The following is a 16,168-nucleotide window of genomic DNA, read 5'->3' as shown; positions in this document are numbered from 1 at the left end:
GGGTGCAAGGCCCCAATATTGTGCATAATCCTTCTCACGATAACAAAAAGTATTATTCTGGACATGTAGGAAGTCTGTGACCAAATGCTCACATCAGCATCTTAATGAAAAAATGACCTACAAAAGCCACCCCAACTTTCAAATTTGGAAAGGTGAGTGAGAAGAGGATAGAGATAATTACAATTGTTATTATAGTTAGCATTAGCCAGTATTTATAATACCTATAAAAATTTTCAAGTGTATAATCTTTTTTGAAATAGTATGAAAGGTACAACTATAAAAAAATTTTACTGTTAATATATAATCCCATACTCCAGAAAATTAACTGGTGGAAATTACTTGCAGCAAAAATTCAGAGTAACTCCACTGCGTAAGCCTTCAGAGTTTTTAAAAGAATATACATGTGCAGCCTGGCCGGTGTGGCTCAGTGATTGAGCATTGACTCATGCACCAAGAGGATACAGTTCGATTCCCACTCAAGGCACATGACCAGGTAGAGGGCCAAATCCCCTTTGTAGGGTATGCAGGAGGCGGCCAATCAGTGTTCTCTCTCATCAATGTTTCTATCTCTCTCTCCCTTTCCCTTCCTCTCTCTCTAAAAAATCAATAAAGAAAAAAATTTAAAGAATATACATGTGCAGATTTGTTGTGCATTGTATAAAGGTGTGGTATTCCTTTGATACTTAAAATTATAGCTATGTACAGCTCTGATTCCACTTATGGTTAACAAGAAAAATATAAAATGTTATATTTTTATCATAAAATAAATGAGAATCATTAAAAATTTAGAATTGGAGGACTTAAAAAGTCAAGTGTCATTGACACTATTAAAAAATTAATTTTCCATTAAAACAATAAAGATTATAATGAACTAGTCCCTAACATATTTGATCTAGTGTTGTGAGGCCACTGAGAATTCTAAATATTAGATAAGTGATTTGTTTGCACTTTGATATTCTCTTCTCAAAATTTACTGTACATAAAAATCACTTCAGGATCTTGCTAAAATGCAAATTATGATTCAGTATATCTGGGATGACTGTGAAATTTTGCATTTTTAACAAGATGCCAGGTGATGTCAATGATCTAGAATAATACCCAATTAGTTTCCATGATAGCAGTTGAACATTAAAATCTCCTCTCTCATTTGTGCCAGTTAATGTCTCCACAAACTTATTCTACAATATTTTCTAAGCACTTTAACTTGCTTAAAATGTTGATATTTTAAATTAGTTCTTAAAACTATTAACACTGTTAGTAGCTCTGCCTAGGGGAAATTCTTTGTCAAATTATCACAAAAAGACAACCGAAAATTCACAGACATTTTAAAGTATACACAGGATTCCTATTAAATTAATACTATATTGACTCTCACTACCTGGTTGCCTTACTTTTTTTCTTTTTTTAACTTACAATTTATGCCAATAGATCTTATTCCATGACTATTACTGGACTATAACAATCAAATTTACTTATGTTAAAAAATATATATTGTATTCAGGGTTAATGAGTGAAAATGAGTTCATGCCTTTTGAATAGTCAGATTTAAAATGAGAGCCAAGGCAGTTACGGTCAGAACTGCATTTATATTGTAAATGTGTTAGCACTCAACACACATTTTTCATATATCTGAGCTCTGCATCAGCAGGGTATAAGAAGAAACCAAGCATTTTCTCTGTGTGATCACAGCTAGGGACCGTGAATAAGGAACCACTGTATACTAACAGTGAAAGAGACCAGGTGGACAGCTCCCTAGGTCCTCTTTCCCAGTCAGCTTACCCTCATCCTCAGTCTTGCTCTCTCTCTCTTACTGTGAGTTATTACTTAAATATTCTTGATTTACAGGCAACCTCAATAGCTGGAATGACCATCACTAGCAAATACCAAACTTAGTTCTCTATGGCCACATACAAGTTTGCTTAGCTTCTGTCATATTGCCTTTTATATTTTAATTTTTTTGTGTGAGGTAACTACATTGATTATTCTTTCTATCATAAAAAAACACTGAAAATAGGCCTGTTCACAAAATAAAAAACACATTTTTTTCATATTTAATAATTTTAAATTTAAGAACACAAACATAAATGACCCTCTGTGAGTTAATATGTAAATGTCCTTTGTCCATATTTCACTATCTTTATTTTTTCATGACTTTTTTTTTATATTCACCCGAGGACATTTTTCTATTTTTTTGTTCAGATAGAGTGGAAGGGAGAGAGAGGAAGAGAAAGAGAGAGAGAGAAACATCAATGTGAAAGGGACACATCGAGTGGCTGCCACCTGCACGACCAACCAGGGCCGGGGACAAACTGCAACCAAGGTACGTGCCTTCAGTGGGAACCGAACCCGGGTCTCTCTGGACCGCAGGCCGACGCTCTAACCGCTGAGCCAAACTGGCCAGGGCTCATGACATTTTATTGATTAAAAATTTACCTAATATCCTTCATTTGCAGACAAACAATATGGTTGATACTGGCATCTTGAGAGCTGTGTTGCAAGATTTACGATTTCCCAAAAGTCTTCAATGATGTGTGCTTTGAATTACAGGAATCCAGACCCACTAGGATTTCTGAAGTCAATCAACAGGGTAAGTCAGCCTTATAGTCTATTACATCTTAGAAATTAAAAGGGATTTTCACCTGCTCAATCCAAATCAAACACTTCAAAACAATACATCTACTAGCAACTTAGTTTTTGACATAAAAATGTTCCAAAGACAGCAACAGAAATTCCTTTGCCCATCCCCTGGAATCATATAATAGTATAGGTACTAAGCTACCAAGCACTTTCCAATGCTTTATATAAATTGTTCTACTAATTTTAAAGATGGTCTGGTTACAAACATTCTTATCAGGCACTTTTCACATCATTTTTGGTTTTTTAACATGCCCATTTTTCAAAACTGTCTTGCTGAACAGTCAGCTGTAGAATTCCTGGAGTTGTACCTCTGCCTCATCCTTTAAAAAAACAGTTCCCGTACATGGAGATTTCCTTTAATTTTGAAGGCCAAACTTACATCTACCAAAACAGGAGTTATTAGGGGGAAAAAACAACTCATGACTTCACATGAGATATAACCAGTCTGATCAGACAACTTGACAAAATATATATTGTCACACTGACAATCTTAGAGCAACAAAGAAATACACACACACAACCAAGAAATAACAAAACCATATTTTAACTTACTGCAACCTAGACATTGTTCCCTTCATAAAGCCTTCAGAATCTGAGACACTGGGGCTCTGTCAGGAACAAGGATGAAAGACCCTGGGCACTTTCAAAAAAAGCAAAGCCTTATTTCCAGATTCACTGGTCACATGAGAAAACTCTTACATATTAATCTGTGGACAAAGTAATGCTAATACTAGGAGGCCTCTGCTGACCGGATTGATGCTTCACTGGAAGTTCAGTCCTTTCAGAAACGTAAATAAGTTTTTCCTCTTGGAGACTACAAGCGGAAAACCTATTGGCATCTGTCCCAGTCCCACAGCCAACAACAGATGATGGGTTATGTGGGACTGTCACACCACTGACTTGTTCAAAAGATTTACTAAATACAGTCGCAGCAGTCTTAGCCAAACCATGGCTATTAGGTTTAGGCAGGGACTGGCTGGTTGTTAACGTAAGTCTCTTCAAAGAGAGAAGCTCAAGATTCTCACTTTGAGCTCTCTGAGTTTGTTTTCGAGCAAAGTGATCTTTACAAGACTCCCCCGTAGTTTCTTTCTCTTTTCCTCCAGTTTTGCTTCCTCCTGAACGTCTCTGAGTCTTTCCTACACTTGTCTTGTTACCAGAATTGTGACTATTGTTTGATAAGCCTGACTGGCTGGTACTAGATGCAGCCCTGGAATAAAATCCCTCGTCAACTTCAGATATGTCCATCAGTTCTTCTTGATCTGTTAATTCTGTATTTCCTAAACAAAGAAATAACAAAGATTAATTAACATTAAGTATTTTTAGTAATTCTTTTTTCATGATTAATACCAAATTATACTTTAAATAAATTAAACTTTAGCATAATTAGATAAAGCAACAGATTATAGACCAAAATCAAAGAATAAATCAAATCATTCTATAAAAATGCTAAAAACAGTCCATTGTAATTAAATAACAGTAATTTAGAGCATATTAAACAAAAAGCATGCCATAAACCACGCCCCACCGTGTTTTCAGAAAGAGATTTCTTACTGACCATGCAAAAGATCAGAAACAATTAGGAAAAATACCACACAATGAAATTAGGGGCAAGCTCTCCTCTAGTAACAAAGCAGTAAAAAATCAAAGCTCTTACCAAGAAACTTTAAAAAATATTTTCAGAAATATTTTAAGGTTGTATGCTATAGTCTAGATTATTTTATAAAGATAAAAATAGACTATTATCACAAGCTCAAACTTAAAAGTTTTATATACATTATCCTTCATATCAAAGACGAAAGAACTTCTGATCTCAAAAGATAAGCAATTATTTTGGAAGCAAGTTTCTGCCTCCATTTTTGTAACAATTTACTCAAGAGACAATATAGGTATGACCATTCCAAAGAGAATTAAGAGTCATTAAGAGAAATTATGGTGCATAATTCATGCATTTTGATTATTAGATGACATGCAAAATTTTTGTGACTGTGTGACTGTTGCTTAAAACATGCAGCAGTGGCCCTTTTCCATGAGATACCTTGGAGTGCAGCTATAAAGTGCTGTGCTAAAACTGCACTCTGCCAGGTGAGTTTATTCCATCCTCCATCATTTTTCTTACAGATTTTTGCCTCCTGATCTCTGGCAAGCCTTTGCTTTCAGTTCTAGGATCTGAAACAGGGTGTGTTTCCTGCACGCCCTGTATATGCTGAGCATCAATCTCTCCTAGTGTTCTGCCTTTTTCCCCATTCCCGGTTCTCTCTCCGGCCACATTTGTGACACTAATTTCAGGAATGACAAGGATGCCCAATTCAGTAGTATCATTATTGTTGTCAGGTTGCTCTAGAATTGAAGATGATAAGACAAAATGATGGCTGAAAACAAAACAAAATAAAAATGCAAAACAAAAAAAAAACAAAAGATCCAAAACAAAAACTGGACAACTGAATGTTATAAATTAAGTCAAATATTTGCACTGCAGAAATTTCCATAATTTACAGTACTGACGGCACTGGAGACAATAGGATAATATTCTTGCATTTTAAATGACAACAAAAAATCACAGAGCATCAATTTATGTTCTGCATTTTTTCACACACATATTTGACACAGACTATGAAACAAATATTTTTTCATAAATCAAAATAGGATTTCTATTGTTTTAAGATAATAGTGTGACCATCTGAACTTATTTATAAAGCCTTAGGCAAATGTTCAAGGATATACACCCACAACTTTAGCTTTTGTCAACAAAAGGAATCAAGCTACTTAGGAATTCACCTTTGTACACTTAAAATTCTATTTTTTGTTAGATTACATTGAGGCTTAGTAAATCACAATATTGGAAATATGCTCATTCACTTATGATATAATGGTTCATAATGCTATAGGTATGGTTTTTGTCTCACATATCAATCTTGTATATTAGTAAATATTAATGCAGCTCTGATATAATTAAACAGCCTTCTCCTTCAGATTCATACTAATTCATAAGTTTAGGCAATCTTATAACAGTTCCTTACTAAGCTGGAGAAAAAATAAAAATGGATTTGGAGAAACAAATTGTGTTTTGGTCCTTTATTCTGAAAATGGCCACTGTAATCAAAACAAAGGAATGACCATTCTAACTCGTTAATACTTGTAGACATTTTATTCTTTTTGTCTTAAGTCACAAAGTCATGATTTTATTTAAAGTAGTTGAGGAAATATCTGTAAGAAATGGGAAAAAAATAACATGAATATATCTACCATGGGCCAGTAATGAAAGTCAAAGTTCAAAACAATAGAGTATGTACAACATTTTATACTCTTTAAAAAATGTAGACCACAAATCTGCTTGAGGGACATCACATATTACTTTATAATGTTTTTCATGATAAGATTATAATTCTCTCACTAATAGTGCTAAAGAATGTGAAACAGTAACAGGTAGTAAAGAAATGGAGGCCAGAGCCACATATTCCCAAATTTTGGATCCCAACATTGGTATCAGTTGGGGATCTTTAAGAACTACTAATGTTCGGCTCTCACACTAGACATTCTGATTTTAATTATTCTGAGGTATAATCTGGACACTGGGATTTTTATTTATTTATTTATAATCCTCACCTAAGGATATTTTTCCATTTACCTTCAGATAGACTGGGAGGGAGGGAGAGAGGAAAAGAGAGAGAGAGAAAGAGAAACACCGATGTGAGAGAGACACATCAACTGGTTGCCTCCCGCACCACCCTGACCAGGGCCGGGGACGAACCGCAACCCAGGTACATGCTCTTGGCCAGAATCAAACCCAAGACTCTGGTCCCTGGGCCGACGCTCAAACCATTGAGCCAAATCGGCCACGGCTGGGCACTGGGGTTTTTAAAAGCGTAACTAATGTGCAGCAAAGTTTGGGAACCATGGTTCTATTCGGATTCTTTCAAATTTTGAAAACTTAAAACAAAAGTTATTATGGATGCCCTGTGTATCCCATACCCAGCACAAAATGCACTTCTGGAGGTTTTAAACCTTCATGTTGCCCTGGGCTGGTTGGCCAATGTGGTGGTATAATGATTTCTCATTTACTTAATGCTTCAGAAAAATTTAACTGAAGGTTCTCTAAATCAAATTTTTATTTCCTAGACAGACCAAAGCATGTTGGTAAGATAGCATCACACTGCAGCTTCTGGGTGCCCTTATAATACAGGTTTAATGAGACTAAAAAGTTCCAACCAATATATTCCATTGCTAACAGTTGTCTTCAAAGTGAGGGCAAATAAAATCTTAGTGAGGTAAATGCCAGAAGCCACTGCAACAGAGTAAATTCGCCATGGCACTGCTGGGTGACAACCAAGACTTGTCCATTTACACTGTAGAAGTAATTTCACAGAAGATCTATAAAAGGGACCATAAGTCCAAAAAATTATCAACTGTGAAAATTATCCAGACATAACAAAGCCATTGAATATTAATACAACAAAATTTTAAAAGATAAGCACAGGTATCCTAAGAGAATAGAAAATACTACTACTTACAGTGAATGGCACTAAATAGTGTTTTTGAAAGTGTTCCTATAATATTATTTCATTCCCGAAACAATGTGTGATAGTGAGCCTCTGAGGTAGGCAATTCGATTCCCATTTATAGACAAGGAAACTGAAGTTCAGTAAAAGCCACACAACTATTCATTGGGGAACTAAACAAAATCTTTTTACTTCAAATGTCCATTCTAACATACTATAAATTCTAACTCTTCAATTCATTAAAATCAGTTCGAGTTAAATGTCCTCTGACATCCTTCAATTCGGTTTAACTTATTTGCTGGAGTCCTAGTCATTTCAAAGAAAGCAAATAATTTACTTTGGCTAAACAGAAGGAAGAGTAAATAAACGTCTCTAAGAAAACCTAAGTCATAATTCTCAAGGTTAGTTTTTCTTTAATTGTATTTATTTTTTAAAAGATGCTAATAAAATTATTTGTTTAAAATGGTGCAAATTTAAAATTATGCAAGCAAATTATAAAATGACAAGAATAGTCCAGCCGGTGTGGCCCTGTGGTTGAGCGTCGACCCACGTGCCAAGAGGTCGCCAGTTCAATTCCTGGTCAGGGCACATGCCCAGGTTGTGGGCCTGATCCCCAGTGTGGGGCATGCAGGAGGCGGCCAATTGATGTCCTCTCTCATCGATGTTTCTCTCTCTCTCTCTCCCCCTCTTACCTCCTCTCTCTCTAAAGTCAATAAAGGAAAAAAAATAATAAAATGACAAGAATAATAATATAAAGCAGCACTAGGCAACTGGATTGCTAACCACATTTACTGTGATAGTGATGAAGATCTGCAGACCAAGAAGCCATGATACTAAATTTTAAAACATGAAATTAGATGGCAAGTAGAAAAAATAAGACCATGTGTTTTTTTTCTACAAGCATAAATTTTTGCGTGTTATCAGTCCAAAAGGGTAAAAATGGCAAAAATTTTAACTGCTCATTAAATTCATTTTTAAAAAGCAGGAAATTCTGTACAGAGCTAGAAAGAACAGAAATATAATGCTCAGGAAAATTACAGAATAAAGAAAAACAATTCCAATAAACATTTGTTACATGATCTTGCTCTCCATTATTTCTCCAATATCTTCTATCCCCTATATAGCTCTGTGACCCAATCCCCCTACACATACCTTCTTCTTACTGGTATTACTGTTCGCCAGGCCTGGAATGCTCTTCCCAATATAGCTACATGACTCATCTCCTTACTTTTCTTTTGGGTTTTTTCTCAAAAATTTCCTCTCAGTGAACCCTCCCTGATCATCCCATCAATATTCCCCATATTTTATATACCATCCTCCCTAATTTGTTGTTTATTCTTAGCACTTAATCACTCTCTAACCGACAAGTATTTATCTTGTCTACTAGATGTAAGTTCCATGAGGGCAGAGATTTTTGTCTGTTCAATACTGTATACCTAGTACCTAGGAAAGTAGTTTCCATATAATAGGTACCCAATAAATATTTGTTTGATAAAATGAATTTCCTGTTATGAGGTAAAATTATTATTAGAATAAATAAAAAATGTAGAAGACATGAGAAAGGTAGGCTAGGAATGTGTTACTTAAATTTAAAAAAGGAAAAATAATATACAGTTTATGCTAATAAGAATTTTTTAAAAATCCTCACCTGAGAATATTTTTCCTTTTCAAAGAGAGTGGGAGGGAGGAGAGAGAGAGAGAGAGAGAGAGAGAGAGAGAGAGAAACATCAACGTGAGAGAGACGTATCAATTGGCTGCCTCCCGCACAACCCCAACCAGGGCTGGGGACCAAACTACAACAGAAGTATGTGCCCTTGACCGGAATCGAACCCGAGACTCTTTGGTCCTCAGGCTGACGCTCTAACTGCTGAGCCAAACTGGCCAGGGCACTAATAAGAATTTTTAGCTGACAGAGAAAAGCAAAGGCTCTTTGTTTTGGAAAAGTGAAGCAGCCACCTCTAAATGTAGTAAAATGCTTAACATCAAAAAGATTTTTAAAAATCTATAGTTATTTTATCATGTCATCCATGGGATGACATACATTGCCCCCCTAGAAGGCAGTTAAGGGAATATAAATGTCTTAAGAAAACAGAATCTGTTTAAAAGCCCAGAACTTAAAAATCTATGCAAAAGGTGTTACGCTTGTTCTATACCTACAAAAGCAATACTTACATTTGACTTCAAATAATTCGAAAAGTTCAAAAAAGATCCAAAGAGAAACTTCTCAAGAGAATATTTTATTTGTATAACCTCTATAAATAGGTAACCTTCTCTCCGTATACAGAAATGAGGGGAATTAAAGAATACTTTTAATGGACATATCCAAATTGGTTCTCAAAGGCACTCAAATCATTTCTCCCTACAAATGTCTTCTGGCTTTGAGGGAGGAAAAAGGTGAAACAAATTGCAAATATTATTAAAACTGATCATGAAAAGTTGAGATTTCTCCCCTCTGTAATTTTATAATCCCAAATATCTACTCCATTATATAACTCATGGAACTCTTTATCCCAACTTTAGCTTTTATATTTTCAAGATTTCCTTATTTACTGAAAATAATAATTTAAATTAAGGAACAATTTATTTATTCATAGAATTCACACAGCTCTGTACTCAGACTGCTGTAAAGTCTAAAGTAATCTGGTTATGACCCAAGACACTTACAAAATTCATTTACAAAAACAATAAAACAAACTGAAGCTTAAAAAAAATTTAATCCACACCTTAAATGTCCATATCATACCATTTTGATACTAATTATTAAAAGTATTTTAGAGTAAACCCCAAAGATATTAATATACATTTCTTTACAATTTATAGGATATAAATATTTAAAATGTCAGAAAATATCTAAACAACTTCATAGCCTTTAATTTAGTCTATTCTATTCAATGGAATAAAAATGCTATCTACATTCATATTAAGCTATTCATTGCAGTATTATCTATAGTAGCAAAAAGCAACAAATTATTTAACATATTAAGGGAAAAGTTAAGTAAATGATGGAATATCAACTCAATGTGATTATTATGTAGCCATTAAAATAATTGGAGTTGCTAGGACTCGGGAAAATGTTTGACAATGTTAACTGAACAAAAGCAAAATATAAAAAAAATTTTTTTTTAATTTAAATAGAGCACAACTATGAAAAGCACACACAAATATATAAAAATTATAAAATTATAACTCTTTAAATACTGGGATTATACGTGAATTCCCTTCTACCCAGTTGACTATCATGTTGTTACACTGTTTCTCAATACAATGAGAAAAGAAGAAACAAATTGCTCAGTTTATATTACAAATTTATCATTCATGCATGCATTCAACTACTATTTATTGAGTACCTACTATGTACTAGACATTTTTTAGCCTCTGGGGACACAATGGTCAACCAGATAAAGACCCTGCCCTCACAGAGTTTACACTGTAGAATGTAAATTGAGTAAACAAAATAATTTTAGATAGTGGAGATAGCATAACAATGAAGAAAATAAGAATAGTGGGCGAGAGTAAGAAGGGAGCTAGGGGAGAAAGTCTGCCTTAGATGGGTGGTCTGAGAAGCTCTCTTTAAGGAAGGGATATTTGAGCTGAGATCTGAATGATGAAAAAGCACTGGCTACAAAACAATGTGGAAGAAGAGTTCAAGCTGGCAATTTTTCATCATTTAAATTTCAGCTCAAATATCCCAAATGGCTAGTATAAAGCTCTTAAGGCAGAAATGGCTTAGTATGTTGAAGGGTTAGAAGGAAGGGTAAGAGTGGTCTTCAAATGAGGTCAAAGTGGTAGGTAAGACATCATATCACTAGGGACACCTATGCCATAATACAGAGCTTAGATATTATTCTGATTACAACAGGCAGCCATTGGCAGGTACACAGATAAATTATTTGCATACTTTATTAGCATTTTTTAATCAACAGAAGTCACATATAAATGGCACAAAATAATGAGCATGAAGTGTGTCCTGGGTTAGAAAGAACAACACTGTAACAGTCCACAGCCTAGACCAGTAATTTGCAAAGCAGATTACAGAAAAATGAAGCTGCCATAGAAACACAGAATAAGGTCCTGGCAGTTAAGGGACTACACTCTGAACAAGTACATAAAAACTAAGAAATCTGGCTCCTGAAGCCAAACGTAGGCTTTCCAAATAAGAAAGGAGCAGGACACAGAAAAATGCAGTCTGGACCAAATAATTTGTTTATAGACACACTGGTTAGGAGTTATTACCAGTTTCCTTAAGTAAAGAAGAGTCAAGTCTTTTTAAAAAAATTTTAATTGATCTTAGAGAGGAGGGGAGAGAAAGAGAGAAACATCACTGTGAAAGAAAAAGATCAATCAGTTGCCTCCTGCATGTACCCTGACTGGGGATTGAACCTGAAATCTAGGTACATGTACTGACCAGAAATGGAACCCACCACCTTTTGTGCATGGGAGGATGCACTACCAACAGAGCCACACCAGCCAGGGCAAGAATCAAGTCTTTAGCTTTTGTTGCGTATACAGTAAATGATACAATTCTCCTTACTGAGGTGTATTCAGTCACTCTCAATAACTTCTTTTGTCATTTTCATTAAGTATCAAGTTTAAAAAAAAAAAATGCCTTAGAGAATGGCAACATGAATGCTGCTGGACAAGGTGAATCCTTCATGATAAAGATCCTCATGACCAGACAGACCAAAAACAGGTAAGCAACATCTATTACAAAACTATATATGAAAGTTTATTTCTTCCTGTGTACATTGTATAACAAATGCTCCTAAAAAGGGAGTTGGGGGGATGGCATAGTGCTCTGTAATAAGTATCAACAAATAATAACTTCATTAACTACAGCAAGAATTATATAAGGCCTCCTTGGTGTAAAATGTAGACCAATAATTTACAAACAAGTATGTTTGCCTAAGACTAACAATTCTAAAATATCTTATTCTCTGTATAGAAAATTATTTTACTTTTACCTAGAAATAGACTAAGATTTTTTTTTTGTTTTGTTTTCTTCTAAAGTTGGCTAAGCCAGGATTCTTTCCTATTTAAACCTAATGTTCCTATGAGTCAATTGTGCCAACGTGATATTTTAGCTCTTTGGTTAATAGCTTCTTTTTCTTTTAGTCATCTAACATCTAATATTTCATTTTGTCCTACATGAGTATCAAGTTTCATATCAAGAATGCCAGTTAAAATGCATGCAATGCTAACTTTGGCCAGAAGGAAATCCTTATTTTGGTCTAAATGTTTTAACATCTATAATGGGAAAGGAAAATTTTTTCCTCAAATAGCATTTCAGAATCTGAAAATAATGGAGCCTCTCAAAATTATACTAAAAACATTTCAATCTTTTTATAAAACTACTAGTTTTTTTCCTAAATTTCCTTAATAAGTATAGACAATATTAAAATTAAAAGCATAAGCATTACACAATTCTTTTTTTTTTTTTTTTATCCTCTGCATTTATCTTCAGACAGAGTGGGAGGGAAAGAGGGAGGAAGAGAGAGAGAGAAACATCAGTGTGAGAGAGACATATTGAATGGTCGTCACCCACACAACCCCAATTGGGGCCGGGGACAAACTGCAACTGAGGTATGTGCCCTCTCTGGTCCATGGGCCGACGCTCTAACCGCCGAGCCAAACTGGCCAGGGCAAGCATTATACATTTCTAATTGCAGATGTAAAATTCCAATAGCCAATTTGTTCAAGTTTGCTACTTTGGGGTTTAACATGATCATTTCTGCATTTTTCAAAATGCTTTCATAACTATTAGCAACTTTGTTTCAACTAATGCTTTTCTCATAAAATCAGATTTAAAAAATAAAGGCTTATGAATATCTGAAAAGATACTGTAGTATCTAGAATGAAGACTACTTTAAATGTTTTGAAATACACTTCTTATAATTATTCAGATTTGTTCAACAGTTAAAAAGTTAGTAATATTCTGTTTCATCAATATGTTATTATACAATAGAAATTTAACATTTTCTAAATCAACAACCAGTTTTTTGGGTTTTTTTTTAATCCTCATTCGAGGACATTTTTCCATTTTTTGTACAGATAGAGTGGGAGGGAGAGAGAGGAAGAGAGAGAGAGGGAAACATCAATGTGAAAGGGACACATCGAGTGGCTGCCACCTGCACGACCAACCAGGGCTGGGGACAAACTGCAACCGAGGTACATGCCCTTAGCGGGAACCGAACCCGGGTCTCTCCGGACCGCAGGCGGACGCTCTAACCGCTGAGCCAAACCGGCCAGGGCTCAACAACCAGTTTTCAAGAAATTATTTTTCAAAATGAACTGCTACTTTTTATTGTTCCTTTTCTCTTTTCAACTAATAAATTAGTACTTAACCACTGAACAAATGGAAACAAATCACATTTTTTATCATTTTTAAAAAACATAATCACAGGACTCGGTATTTTGTTATACTCATTTAAATTTATTTAAACACCTTTAAAATAGAAAGTTATATTGAAAATGCAATAAAACTACTATAACATGAAAGGTCACTTATGTAAATTGTAAAATGCACCTACATAAATTGCATTTTGTGTGATTTTTCACTAAAATATTCCATATAATTAATTAAATACTCTAAAATTCCCAGCGTACTTATTTTGTATTACTGTTAGAAAACTTAAAATATATGCATAGTTATTTTCAATTCTTTTTCACTACTTAAAACTTTGTACTCTTGGATCCCCTAAATCAAAATAATCAAATGCAATGTTATAAAAATAATATGCCAGGACCAAAAGTAGGACTAAATTAAAGGATCTAGTTAACAAATATTGCTTTTACTATTGACACCTACCTGTTGCAAACAGCTGTAACTGCACATAAATAAGAAATACAAGTTCAGTCTATTCTATTTTCATGTTAATTGAGGATTAACTGAAAAAAACAGGTATTAAAATAACATTGTAAAAATCCTGACATAATGGTAATATAAATGTCAGATAATAGAGTTAGAGTACTTACTTCAAGGCTACAGAAACTACAAAAAAAAATCATTAAATGAATTCTTACTATCTATAACTTATGGATACTTTTGTGTTTGATACTACACTCAAACTGGACATGTTTATTTCAAATTGAGAAATATGAAAGAGCTAATCAATCACAGGACCATATGAACAGCAAGCTAGCTAATACAAACTTATGAAGAACAAATTATTATGTAGCTAAATAAAACAAATTAAACAGTTCTTAATTAACAGTCAGCCTTTATGTAGTGCTTTAAAGCACGCCAAGTGCTTTTCAGTTACTTGTCTCATTATCTCACAAATGCACAAGTGGAAAGAATGATGTGCAGTAATACAGAACTGGGATTTTACCAGATAAGCCTTTCATTAGGTAACTAGTTGGCAAAAACAATAAAGCACATATTATTTGCAACCATAACTTAATTAGGGGTCTTTTATAGAATGAAGTGGTATTTCAACAAGTATTTTAAAAGGAGGAAAGTTGGGCCCTGGCCAGGTGGTGCATTGTCCTACACACAAAAGGCTGCGGGTTTGATTACTGATCAGTATATATACCTAGGTTGTAGGTTTGATCCCCAGTTGGGTTGGGGCAGCCAATCAGTATTTCAATCTCTTTCCCCCTCTCTCTCTTACTCTCCTCCCCCCTCTCTTTCTCCCTTCCTTCATCTCTAAAATCAATAAACATATCATTGGGTGAGCATAAACAAAAATAAAAAAGGAAGAAAGGTGGATACATTGTTCGAAGTACAGATAACTTTTTTTTTCAGTAGAAGAGTAAGTCATAGTAGTGTGGTAAAATAGACAGAAAAAGTAGAAATTAAATTTGATCTGGAAGAAGAGAGGAAATGGAAACGTACAAGGAAATAAATATAAACTGTATAAAAGAGTCTTAAAGTGGTAAGATCATACAGTGATTTAATAAAAAGGGCTCTTACAGCTGATATGGTAGATAATGAAGATAGCTTTAGAAGCAACATTTAAGAATGACTATGGAATTGAAGAATGATTATAAAAAAATCATTTCGGCCCTGGCCAGTTTGGCTCAGCAGTTGGAGCATCAGCCTGCAGATCAGAGAGTCCCGGATTCAATTTCCGCTAGGGGCACATACCAAAAAAAAAAAAAAAAATTCTGTTTTCCTTTTAACTATTGTTTATTCTTAAGAAAATACTTAAGAATAAAATTGCATTTTTATTATTAAATTTGAAAATTAACAGATTATTTCACTGTTTTATTTTTATTACTGGAATTTTCACTTTAATTCTTGCTATGGTCATAATCTCTTCATTCTTCTCTTACCTTACTTAATGCTTTTTAATGTTTATTCTATTATCCTTCTCTAATTTTATTTTACTTTCAAATTATGAATTCTAAAAAGACCTCAAACTGTAGATTGCTTGAAATTCTAGGTTTAAAAAATACACAATAATTGCCCTGGCCGGTTTGGCTCAGTGATTAGAGTGTCAGCTCGTGGACCAGGGAGTCCCGGGTTTGATTCCTGCTAAGGGCACGTACCTCAGTTGCAGTTTGTCCCGGCCCCAGTTGGGGTTGTGCAGACGGCAACCAATCGATGTGTCTCTCTCACATCGATGTTTCTCCCTCTCTTCCTCTCTCTCTCCCTCCAGTTCTATCTGAAGATAAATGCAAAAATATCTTGGGTGAGGATAAAAAAATACACACTAAGTAAAACACAATACACTTAAAAAAATAACAATATTAAAAGAAAATTAACAATATATAAATAAAGCTATTAATTCTGAAATTATGACCCTTAAAAGTTAAAAGCAGCAATTCTACACTGTAATGTTACTTTACAAACAAATATATTAACATAGAATTATAAAGTCATTAAGTTAAGTGAAAAGTGGGGAAAATCAGGCAAACATACTAGTTTTCAAACATGTCTCTCCAAAATATGACAGCTGAAACCAACCAGTCTTTAAAAATCACCCTACTTAGTCGATATGAGAATGTACAGTCTGGTCAAAATTAAAATTACAGGGCCTTATCAATATATCTCTCTAGTGTGGGATGTTGATATTGGGGGAAGATGTGGTAGG

At 34.4% G+C, this 16,168-nt stretch overlaps 1 protein-coding gene across 7 annotated transcripts in view; it reads right to left on the bottom strand.

Annotated features, from left to right (window-relative positions):
* Nucleotides 1-2,409: 2,409 nt before the first annotated feature.
* FAM126A (family with sequence similarity 126 member A) overlaps nucleotides 2,410-16,168 on the bottom strand; it is a 70,732-nt gene continuing 56,973 nt past the window's right edge. For 2 of the 7 annotated variants that reach the window (XM_036246452.1, XM_036246453.1), the window contains exon 10: nucleotides 2,800-3,914. In XM_036246452.1, coding sequence (XP_036102345.1) covers nucleotides 3,340-3,914 — 575 coding nt within the window. In that variant the 3' untranslated portion in view covers nucleotides 2,800-3,339. Of the gene's footprint in view, nucleotides 3,915-16,168 lie in introns of all 7 variants that reach the window. The other 5 variants (XM_036246454.1, XM_036246447.1, XM_036246450.1 and 2 more) reach the window with 5 other exon arrangements.

This window comes from Molossus molossus, unplaced genomic scaffold (assembly GCF_014108415.1).
Source record: "Molossus molossus isolate mMolMol1 unplaced genomic scaffold, mMolMol1.p scaffold_m16_p_7, whole genome shotgun sequence".
In the NCBI taxonomy this organism is placed as follows: Eukaryota; Metazoa; Chordata; class Mammalia; order Chiroptera; family Molossidae; genus Molossus; species Molossus molossus.
Note: the sequence above shows the minus strand (reverse complement) of the source record. Positions and strands in the feature narration are given on the sequence as shown.